General features: G+C 38.9%; 1 protein-coding gene across 2 annotated transcripts in view; it reads left to right on the forward strand.

The window, feature by feature from the left end:
• Nucleotides 1-110: 110 nt before the first annotated feature.
• The window catches only part of ppp3ccb (protein phosphatase 3, catalytic subunit, gamma isozyme, b), a 113,413-nt gene continuing 101,230 nt past the window's right edge, over nucleotides 111-12,293 (forward strand). The window contains exon 1 of one of the 2 annotated variants that reach the window (XM_066714522.1): nucleotides 111-684. In XM_066714522.1, coding sequence (XP_066570619.1) covers nucleotides 633-684 — 52 coding nt within the window. In that variant the 5' untranslated portion in view covers nucleotides 111-632. The remainder of the gene's footprint in view (nucleotides 685-12,293) is intronic. The other variant, XM_066714521.1, reaches the window with a different exon arrangement.

Consider the following 12,293-nt stretch of genomic DNA (forward strand, 5'->3'; position numbering starts at 1 on the left):
CTTAGGGAAATGTAGTGTTTCTCTGCCACAAGTTCTCTGTCACGAAAGGTCTAAACACTACGTTACCCAAAGTGCATTTCAACGACTGACTCCTTGCCGCCATGTTGTAGGAAATCCGCTTGTGGAGGATTATAGAATTTAATCCGAGAGAACACGGAGAGAGACTAGAAGATAGAGCGAGAAAGAGAGGGAGATAGAAAAGCGAGGCAGACACAGGCCCGAAAGCAACGAAATACAGAAAAAAAAATTGACCAGCAGCTAAACATTGTGGCATTAAAACAGTTTTACTCGGCAAAAGTGGGGAGACTGGATTTGCAGAATCGTTTTTTTCCGGGCTGCATTTTTTTTTTTTTTTTTTTAAGTTTTTGGGCTTGGTTGATTCTGAGAGAAACTATTAGGATCTTGGATCGCTAACGAAAGGGAGAGACAAGAAGACCAACATTTACGAATACAATTTCGTTTATCAAGCGGGCTCCCCCCTCCCCTTCCCCTCACAGGTTATTCCTCCCAACCAACCTAGGAACTCCCATTTTGGGTTGTCCTGGTTTTGAAAATCGGGGGAAAAAGAAGGAATAAACACACACGGAGGATTTATAATATTTTCAAATTGCCGAGGTGAGACGAGGTGAAAGATGTCTGGGAAAGACCAGAATAAACAATCGACCACCGAACGGATTATTAAAGGTAAGCGGAACTGGTAACCGAAATCTGCTTTTATTTGGGGTGGGTTGTCTTGTTACTTTTTGGTTTCTAGCTGTAGGACGTGGACGTGGATTCGTGTCACACAAGGATCGGCTAAAAATACGTTTTTTTGTTTGTTTTTGTTTTTTAACAGGCTTACCCTTGTAATTCAGATCCAGCGATTACATTGAAGTTTACTGTCGTGGTGGTTTATATTTTCTAGAATGCTTGTGTGTGTGTCGCGTATATTTGTAGCACCTTTTTAGGCATCCCCTGAAGCTTACAAAACTATAGTTTAAGACTGCTCTGAAATGTATAATTCGGGTATCTGCGGCTCAGTTATGAGCATTTTAGTCCATGGTACAATTTGAACTCTTCCTGCAATATAATCTAGTCCGGAAGAAATAGTGTCAACAACATCTCGATTACAGGAAAAAGACGGACATCGAACGAAACCTTTCATTACTACATATGGTTAGAAAACAACGTGTTTTATTTTTCTGGCGAAAGCCAATGAAGGTAAATTAAACTGAATAGCATCCCAGTTGATTCAACGATACATTGCAACTCTGCAGACCCACACACGTCCAAAGACAGTTTGCAAGTTGTGCAAGATTGTGAAGGCGTCCGAGCTGTAACTAGCAGGGATAGTGATAGTGGCCCACCGAGTGAACACTCGATTTCGCTCACCTGTGACTTGATTTTTGTCTGTCTTTACAAAACAAACTACGATAACCAATCTATCAGATTATACTACAACTGGTGAAACTTTGCAATTAATGCTTTATAATCTGAAAAGTCCCCCCGTTCTTTGATTTCTTAGAAATAGAACTTTGTATTGCCGACCCTGCAAGCAAAACGCGATTGGTCATGTGTAAGTTGGAAAGGCTATTGGGGAAGATGAGTCCAGAGGGATATTAATTTAAGCATCAGAAGCCAAAGAGTGGAAAGAAAAGTGATGGCTAAACAGTGACAGCGTGGGTTTTAATCGCGCAACGTTAGGATCTTGAGTATGAATTTTGGTTCCTTATCACTTTTGTACGTCGGGTTAACACAATTTAGCACTAAATTAGACCTGGGACCCGAAACTATTTATTTTCTCTCCGGGCTACTGTGCGTTTATGTTGGAAATGGCACAACTGGTGAAACATAGCGTTGGTTTTTGTATTTTAACTATCTTAGCTTAGGTCCTTGTGTATCGTTTAAGTGGTTTTAATTAGAACATCGGTATTGTACGTGTCATTACCCCTTAGGGGTTTTGAAGGAAGATGGAGGGTGGCATTACTCCCTAGAAACAGCATCTTGCAATACGGCCTAATTTAACTTGTTTCAAAATGCATAGGCAACTCTGTCTGCTGAAATAAGTGAATATGGCATTTGATTTTATGACATTTACGAAAACGAGGTCTGCAAATATTTTGGCCTTGACTTCGAGTTGTAATGCAGTAATCATAACAACTGCTTAACTAACTAAAGTAAGTAACTTTAGGATTGTTAGAATTGTTTTTCATAGAACTGACAAGAATACACTTAATTTTGTGAAACGCATGCGTTGTTACCAAGCAATGTCACGTCTCCCAGTTGCTGCTTATGTGGAAAAAAAAAGAATATCTGAATCACAGACAGAAGCAGATGTGCTTTGTATTAAATAACCTAACCCAGTCGACGACGGAGAAACGATGTAGAATTTAACTTTTATTTTTGGTGAGCGATTGCTTTTCATTACAGTACTTAATGGTCATTTTGTGAGTTAGAGTAAAATAAAAAATAACTAAAGCTTCTCTTCAGATCAACAAGTAAAATTACCTTTTTTATCTATAGATATTTAAAAATACTGCAATACATTATCGTGAATACATAGCCTCGCCAATATGATACCTGATCATTGCAAAGACTGCCTTCTATAGGTTCATAACATATTCTGATTTCCTAGGGCTGATCTTGGAGACTGGTGTTCACTGGTTGTCCGTTCCCAGTGATCATTCTACTATTTATTTTTTTGTACTGAATTTTTGGTGTAGTTTGGACATTTTTCACTTGCACAATTGTACACACCAAAATACAACATTTTACAGTGTAATGAGAGCACATAAGTAGGCCTACACAGGGCTATATTCATTCATTTCTTAAGTATATTGTTTTGTCTAACATTCTAAACATATTTCTCACCAGAGCCCTGTTGCACAGCTCCAGTTGGGGAGATGTCTAGCACTACTGTGTTAAACACTTAAGTATTTTTAATTGATCTGTCTTCACCCTAATTCTACCATCCTATAATTTAGATACATTTATTGCCCAAACCATATAAACTGAATCACGAAGGACAGTTTTCCCACTTCTTGCCCACGGGCAAAACCAGGCCCCCCAAAAGTATGTTGCAATTTCTCTCCTAATGAGTGCCAGCTTATCAAAGCATTTTGTAGACATTCTGAGCTTTTGTGTTGCTTTTTTTGGCTGTGTTTTAATCAGTAGGGCTGCTCTCACTCCCAGTATCTGATGTTGACTCTTCCCTCTCATCATGGCTTGGCTTGCCGAAAGGGGGAACTCCAAGGGGAGGGCTGATGCTTTGAAGCTTACTGTATGACCCTTGGCTTAGGATCAACACAAGAGAGGAGAGCTACTGTGGTTCCTCATGTTAGACATTTCTTGTGCTACTTAGTAGAGACATTTGAGTTGCTTATCTTTGTGAGAAAGATCAGAACATAGTTGTGAGAAGCTGGACTCGGGCAACAACAAAGGCTGATGTGTTGAAGATGTAGAAGAAGATACCAAAGCCCTGCCATGTTTAAATGTTCTTGCAACTTTAACACAAAATGGGAGGGTGGGGGAGTTGTTAAATGGTATCTGGTAGGTTGGCCTTGAATGCAGACAGTGAAGTACAAAACTGATATTTGTACCAAGATAGAGGAAACCCAGTGCGGAAATTAGGCAATTACATAAGAGGGACCATGGCAAGCGTGGTTTTCAAAGGTTTTTGCTCTAGAGCAATTATTTTGATGGAGATAATTAAAATGTATATTTTTGTCCTACTTAAACAGTAGTTTGTCTTTGTTTAGGCCTAAATCAAAAAGTAGATACAACTTTCCAACAGTATAAACATATTTGACAACTTCCATAGTGTTGGTGTGATTCTCACTTAAACTGACCCTAAAATACATGGATCATGAATAAGGGAAAAATTTTTGAGCTAAAGCCAAGGTATAATTCTTAGTAAAATTTCAAGCCAATATAAAATTCTGAATTGGCTCTAATAGTGAGGATAGCAAGAATCAGGTTCCAATAAAAAAAAATATATATATATCTGTCCCTTCATTTTATCTGAAAAACTCTGGGGAATTTTAACAAAACCTGTGCTCATGCAGGGACACAGTTATGCCCCGTTTCCACTGGTGGACGCATCCCGACGTGTACGGCCCCGGACGCTTAAGCGGGTGTTTCCACTGGCTTAAGCGTCTGGATGGTTAACTATCTGCTGCCAGACTTGGCCATAAGCATCCGTCACGCCCACTAAGGAAATACTTTGCTTTCAGCAGTGTAGATGTGATCTTGACTTATAGACAGACAGGGAAGAGATCAGCTACATTATGTTGGAAGATATAATATCAAGTGCTGTGTGCGATCACAAAGAAATTACAGTTTTATTAGCAGCATGGAGTGAAATCCACGTACAGAAACAATGACTGCTTACAGTTAATATCTGAGTGTATTAAAAACTTGGATTTCACAGGACCGGTGCAGTGCCCTGACTAGTTAAAAAATAAACTGAAGGATAATAATCGGAGTGGTAGCAGCTGATTTTATTAATATTTTATGAACAGCTGGACAGTGTTTCAGGCTGTTGTTTTGTGAATGGTGTGCAGGGAAAATCTATCAGTTGGAAGGCGAACATGATTCAGTTAACGTGTGCCCATTTACAAGTTAAATGAATGAATAAATAAATGCAGCAGATCTGGATTTCCCTCTAAAACATTAAGGACTGGTTTAATAAATGCGTCCATATACGCTATGACTGAAACGTGCACACTTTTGTTAAATTATAACCTGCTATATTGTAGCTGGATGATTAATCGTGAAACGTGTATTTTGTAACTGTAACTCACCCTGGTTAAGGATGTCTGCTAAGTAAATTAAAAATAATACGGCAAAAGGTATTTTTTGCAGTTATAAATCTGCAGAAAGAGTAATAAGTTAAAGGAGTCAAGTTGTGCCGTTTAAAATACATATATGCTGGCACAAATGATGATACTAATTAGCAAATATGTATTGTTGCACATGGAAACGTATTCTTATAGGAACGTGCCTTTCTGAATATAATGTTGTCTATACACGTTTAACTCTTCCTAATATGTCTTAACAGAAACATGTATTTATTACGCTGTTTACAATCATGTAAAGCAGAAAGAATAAAACGGAAACAAAAGTCCTTTCCACGTCAGGCTGTATCACTTGTAGTGTTTTCTGCTTTTGTTTTTAAAACGAAACGCAAGCGAAACCCACAATTGCTCTGCTCCTCCCATAAGAGGGGACTTCACAACGGCCTGGTTTTACAAAAAAGCTCTGGGACGCGTCTGGCACGGCATGGCATGGCACAGCACGGACACTTAAGCCAGTGGAACCAAGGCATTAATGTTTTCACTATGTGATCCCAAAAAAACTTGAACTCTTGTTTTTAGATGGTCTGTCAGATGTACTGGTAACTAAAGGAACTCCAATGAGGGAAAGAAATGATTACCCAAAGTCTTCAAGTGTTGTGTGTTTCTGTTCTTAGCGGATTATGGGATCCGCTACCGCTGATTAAAACTGGCCCATCCCGCTGTGACGGTCTGATTTGCATGATCACATTCCCATTTGCTAGCTGTGCTCAATACGTTCACCTCCACTATGAGCCAAGCCCTTCTGTGTTTGTCACCACTGTACAGGATTCAATCTCTTTTGGGAGCTGCTTTTAATGACTTATTACATTTGTAATCTGTTTTTCCAGAGAGAATTCACAGACTCCTAAATTAATAATCAAATCAAATAAGATAAGCTGAAAAATTGAAATACGCTTTGGGTTAGCATCTCATTGCCAGGAAAAAAAAGGGCCTTAAGTTAGAATGGATTTCCTGTTCGTTATGCAACAGAGGTATTTAAAACTGGGGTGTGATTGAGGTAATAGAAAGTGAATCCCAACCAGGTTCTGGAATGGGACATGGCAGGGCCGTTCAGAAGGGTACAAGGCCAGTTTCTTGCTAAGCAATTTAAAGAAACATCGCTGTGCTGATTTTCTGCAACTCTTGAAGGATGCTGAATTTTTCAACTGATTTGGATGTGCAGATGAGGGTTTGGCTGGTGGCCTTCAGTTTTAGCTTTTCTACCTTTGCCCACGCTAATCTCGGCTCATCCGGTCAGGGCTCCAGACTGCGACCAAATGGGTACATTTTGAGACCATTTTTTGAGACCGTGCAAGTATTTTTTTTACATCTACTCGCACATGTGCGTCCTGCAAATTTGACGTTTTTCAACATGAAATAAAAAAAAAAAAAAAAAAATGGAGGGAGTGAGTCTGCCAGAGTTGGCCAATGTGTGTGAGAGGGGGAGGATCCGTGAGTGATTAGTCAACTGCGTGGGTAACGTCATCTACACTTGTGTGTCTTGCTTTCGTGGCGTCACACTCATCATCCATAAAAGTAAACCATGGCGAAACTAACCATTGATGCATCTTTTCCATCTACGGCTCCTCCTGTACCAGAGCCAGGCCCTTCACAGCAGCAAATTGCGAGTTAGTCAGAAGAGGCCGTGGTGAAAAATGCAAGAACACACTGTTTCTGACGGGAATGGCTGAGGGAGTTTACATGGCTTAGATTTAGCAAAGATACCAACACCATGAACTGTACCTACTGCACTAGATGTGGTCCACAACATGTGGGGAAAACCAAGTTTGCCAAGGCAACTGGCACCGCACAGTTTAAACACGACACCTTAATGAAGCACAACAGCAGCTTAAAACAAAATATGCCGAGACAGATACACAAATGAAACGGCATCGCCACTTCCAGTAGCATTTCGCAGGCAGGAAGCTACCCGTCAGTGGCTGAAATGGTAGTGAAATTCAACACGGCCTATTTCATAGTTAAGCTGGAACTACCATTTACCAAATTCAAGGGTCACATTGAATTGTTGAAAAAGAACGGCGAAAAAATGTATCCTACACATAGTAACAACACAGCATGAGTGCAATTCATTCGCGCTATTGCAGATTCACTCAAACAGATGATGGGATGTGCTCTAAGGGAGAGTAAGGAGAGGCAACTGGTTGTTTACTTGTTCTGATGCTGTAATGACAGTGACCAGTGACCACTTACCTCATGTTTACATTTAATGTATTTGTATTGGTTTTTGCACTGTAATGACAGTAATAATACTTTGTGCATTTGTTAAGCACCATTCAATTAAAATGTGACTGTGAACTAAAATAAAACGGCACATTGTAGTTTCTTTATTACCAAAGCACTTATCAGTAATACAGTTAAAATGGGGGAAATGTGAAAAATTGCATTGCAGGTTGATTTAAGGTGTGCACCCCTACATTTTCTGCCTGTGCCCCTAAAATGTTCAGTTAAGGGCTACAGTGCTCCTAATAAAAAAAAGTTAGTCTTGAGCCCTGCATCCGGTTGGTCTTTACATTTTTGTTTGATTATGTCCCAAGTAGTAAATTCCAAAGTCTTACTATGTCTATTCTGGAGATGTAGCTGATCAGTTCAATCTTTGGGACTGAAAGACTAAAGAAGAGTCTTGCTGTGGGTGATACTGTCAGAAATATCCAACTTGGGAATGACATGTGACTTTCTCCCTCCTCTGAGAGAACTAAAATGCTCTTTAAATTAAGCCAGAGCACCAGAGAGAATCCAGAGCCATTTTTTTGTTTGTTTTCCACCTCATCAGTACTCTGCACACAGTTAGGCTTATTAATCATATTATATGCCTGTTTTGATTATGTTCTCCTAACCTCTCTTCTACAACATTGGAGAAAATGTTGTGCTTTCCTTGGCTTGGCATGTTGTAGCATGTGTGGGTATTCGGCAAGCAAAGCCACTTCATGCCTGGCCTATAAACTGATTTGCGGAAAAGCTGTTTACTTTTCTTGTTTTGATTCCTATAGCAACGTTATGGGACTTTGGTGCACTATCAGACAGGGTAGCATCTCGGGCCAGCCCATCTGGCATCAGCGTGTGTCACCCTTACCCTGCTTGCCCTGCTATCAAAGGCAGATCACTTACAAAAGAAAAAGAAAAATTAGTGTAAAGATCCGAGTCACGGTTTACTACTCTGTCATCAGGAAGTTTTGGTTTTGTCCCTTGCCATGCTAAGCTGCGTTTTAGTGTTTGGGATCATTCTTGATATGTTTTTATTCAAGTGTTAATTTATTTTATATTTTTTACAAAGACATTTTAATTAAACTGGAATAAATGGATAGTAATCAGCAAAAATTGTCAATTTAATTGTTATGTTATAAGCTTAAAAAGCAGTATTCAGGAAAATGTAAGCAGTAACCTCTACTTCCCAATGTTGTACAATTTGTAATATTAATTTCTTCAAATTCTTGCTGCTCCCTTTAAAACATTCTCCTTTACTGGAAATATATAGTTGTTATCTTAAGCTGGGATCATGAAGTAATTATATAGTGTCATAATCACTACTATTAACCACTTGTTGCTGAGTTAGTGGTGACAGCTGGATTTGGGCTGAGAAAATCATGCACAGTTTCAACAGGGCTTTCAGTTATAAAGCAGGGACGAAGCTGTGCCCATTCCAGCTGATCAGCTACCTATGATGTCACCATTCAGACTTGGAACGGTATGGCAAGCCATTGTGACATTTAATCCATAATTTCTGATATCAAGAACTGAATTTCTGATATCAAGAATTATCTGCTATTTTGATATAAAAAATGCATACTAATTAGCATTCGGTTTCGGCTGCTTTCCATGTTATAGTTACTCCCTTTCTTCGGAAAAGTCCCCCAGTAGATGTGAATAATGCAGATCTCAGACTGTCCATCCTCTCATTGTTAATGTCTGACATTGCCCTGTTCACTGTTGAACAACCTCGGTGGTATTGCCATTCTCTACTGGCATTTTTCCTGTTTATTTGTGTGTTTCTCCTTGATAGTTTGTACCATGTGCATTTATCTTGTATCAAATGAAACAAGTTGTGGCCTTTCATATTATAAAGGCTAATAGGCTGACAGGGTACAAACAAAAACTCGAGCATATGCAAATTAGTCCTGTACACTATGAGAAATGTCAGATTTTACAAGCCTGTAGCTCAAGCTAGGAAGACCCTACATACGTGAGTCAGACATCGTTTGAAAGTTCCTCTTCTCTAGTTTCTATTTTATTGGTATTATGATAAACTTATTTGATGCATTTTATTTATAATGATCTGAAAATAATGGGGTGAAGGGTTAAGTTACATGTCAATGGATATTAATTAGTGTGCATTTTTTATATCAAAAATAGAACTGGATGTTAATTAGTATGCATTTTTTAATATCAGAAATAGAACTGATTGCTAATTTAGTATGCATTTCTGATATAAAAAATACATTTTTTGATATCAACAATTGGCAGTTCATTCTTGATATCGGCAATTGTATTCTTGATATCAAAAATGCATACTAATTAACATCCGGTTAAGGATTAAATGTCACAACGGCTTGCCATTGAACAGCTCAGACGTTCCAAGGAGAGAGGAATTTGGTGGGCCGGTTGTGAATTGTGACCTAGAAACTGTGCATGGGTAAGTGTAATGCAATAAATGTGCATGCATAGGTGTGAAGGTGAAGGCAATACCTTTGAGATTGCTTGAACAGAATGCGTTTTGCATAAATAATTTCTTAACCATTCAGACCCTGCTCTGAAACACAGACTGATAATAGTTGTGAAAATAATAGTTTTTCATTTTGAATGCAGTAATAACAATGACTGTCGTTCCATGTGGTGTCAAGGAGAGCGTTGTAAATTGACTAACAGCCCTGGCACCACAGCCATTAATGTGGGTCATGATGAGTGAAGTAAATTAGTTAGATGAAGAATTGTGTTCACCTGGGCACCTTTCCCTGGGCCAGTTTTATCAGAAGGGATAGTGGTTTCTATAGTTGATGGACTCCTCCAGTATAGTTGAATTGGTCCTGGAAAAAGCCAGGATTTCATATTTGAAGGTTTTAAGAAAAAGAAAAGAAAGCAGTCCAGGATGCAAAGAGTTAAGGAATGTTGGGGTGAGTGGAGGTGCGGTTTGTGATTGGATGGAGGGTGGAGGCAGATAAGTTTTCCAAATAAGCAAGAGTGAGCGCAGAGGTCCTCTCTCTGGCCTGACTGACAGCTGCAGTGGCTCAGGCAGAGGGAGTGCAGTCTTATGCCAAATGAAGTTACTCTGAAAGCCTTCCCAAATGGCAACTTTTTCCCTTTTACTTTTTGGAGCCCTCTCAGCCAAATGCCACCCTAGCTTACAAGGCCATACAGTATAGAATGCTGTTACTTTAGAAATGATGCCTGGTTAAAAATGCTTTGAAACGATGAGTCATATTTCTGAGGTTTAAACTGACATGTTGGATGTGTAGTGTGAAATATGCTGTCAAGCTAAACGTTTTATTTGGATTCTTGAAAGAATTCTTGGGGTGACAATTCTTGTGCAACTCAATGAGTTAGTTATATTAATTGGTGGCGTACCTTCAGTTGCAACAGAAAAGAGCTTTGCAGATTTTTTTTTTTTTTTTTTTTTTTTTTAAGATGGGTATCATTTTTTATTTTTACATTAAAAGTTGTACCTACACTTTCTAAACATGTCCTGAAATTTTTATTTACATCCATTGCTTATAAGATGGAAAATACGTTTTTTTTGTTTGTTAGACCGTTTAATAAAAAAAAATTGTCTCCTGTACCCGGAAGAGTGAGAGTGCTTGAGGTCACACCAGATATTTAACTGATTTTAACCACTGGTGTTCAATGGCAGATGACAGTGAAAGCATTGTTACTGGGTCCAATATTTTGTGTGAAAGTGTTGATGTGGAGGAAAATTCACCCCCACAGTCCCTGACATCAAATACAGGAGAGCTGGATAACATATACATATTTTATTTAATTAATATGTGGTGGGGTGCTGTTGTAATCCCGGCGCACTTTTGAGACAGACTCCTTAACTGAGAGAAATTAACCTGATAATTAGCTCCTACACCTTTGCTCAAATTAATAATAGTGCTTAATTATCATGCATGGCAAATAATGGTCTAATTAGAATAATAATACTAATATATAGTACTGTGTGAAAAAATGCTGTAAAGTAAGAATGCTTTCAAAAACAGACATGTAATAGATTGTTTATCAATTAACAAAATGCAAAGTGAGTGAACAGAAAAATCTATATCAAATCAATATTTGGTGTGACCACCCTTTGCCTTAAAAACAGCATCAATTCTTCTAGGTACACTAGCACACAGTTTTTGAAGGAACTCGGCAGGTAGGTTGGCCCAAACATCTTGGAGAACTTACCACAGTTCTTCTGTAGATTTAGGCAGCCTCAGTTGCTTCTCTCTCCATGTAATCCCAGACAGACTCGATGATGTTGAGATCAGGGCTCTGTGGGGGCCATACCATCACTTCCAGGACTCCTTGTTATGCTGAAGATAGTTCTTAATGACTGTCGCTGTATGTTTGAGGTTTTTGTCACGCTGTAAAATAAATGTGGGGCCAATCGGATCCCTCCCTGATGCTATTGCATGATGGATCAGTATCTGCCTGTACTTCTCAGAATTTAGTAGAAAATTAATTCTGACCAAATCCCCAACTCCATTTGTAGAAATGCAGCCCCAAACTAACAAGGAACCTCCACCATGCTTCACTGTAGCCTGCAGACACCTGCTGCCATTTCCTGCACCCCAGTTCCTGTGTTTTCGTGAATAGTTGAGTCGCTTGTTTCCACATCGGAGGTATGGCTTTTTGGACGCAAGTCTTCCATGAAGGTCATTTCTGACCAAACTTCTCCGGACAGTAGATGGGTGCAGGGGATAAAATTATTTTTTTGGGGCACTAGCCACTGTGTCTGGTAGAAGGATAAAACTTACCAGCCACTTGGTATTTTTACCAGCCAAAAGCAAACATCACCAAAAATGCATGAGGGTGTGTAAATGTGTGGTGAACATGTTAAAACATGGCATTTATTCAGGTAATTAATCAATCACTATAACAAAAGCAAATTGTATACCTGTATAGACTAGACAGGTGTGTATGAGGGAAAAGGATCTGGATAGAAAAAACATTCTCCCACACAGTTTCTACTTGTAAGTGTTATAAGATCTTTGATCAAAACATTGCATTTTATTGAATTATAACTTGCTAGTAGAGACAATGTGCGGGATCATCTTTTTCAAATGTAACAATCACATATGCAATAACATGGCAGCTAATGGAGACCTGTATAAACACACTAAATTAACACAAGAAGGGGTGTTATATGGTTACACATTATTGCTCTTCATACTCCTCTTCCTCTTCAGTGCTAATCCCTTCTCTGGGTTTCTGCATGTCATTAAAAGGATTTCATTGGATTGGCTAGATATTCATAGAGTCTGTGGT

This window comes from Amia ocellicauda, chromosome 9, assembly GCF_036373705.1.
Source record: "Amia ocellicauda isolate fAmiCal2 chromosome 9, fAmiCal2.hap1, whole genome shotgun sequence".
Taxonomy (NCBI): Eukaryota; Metazoa; Chordata; class Actinopteri; order Amiiformes; family Amiidae; genus Amia; species Amia ocellicauda.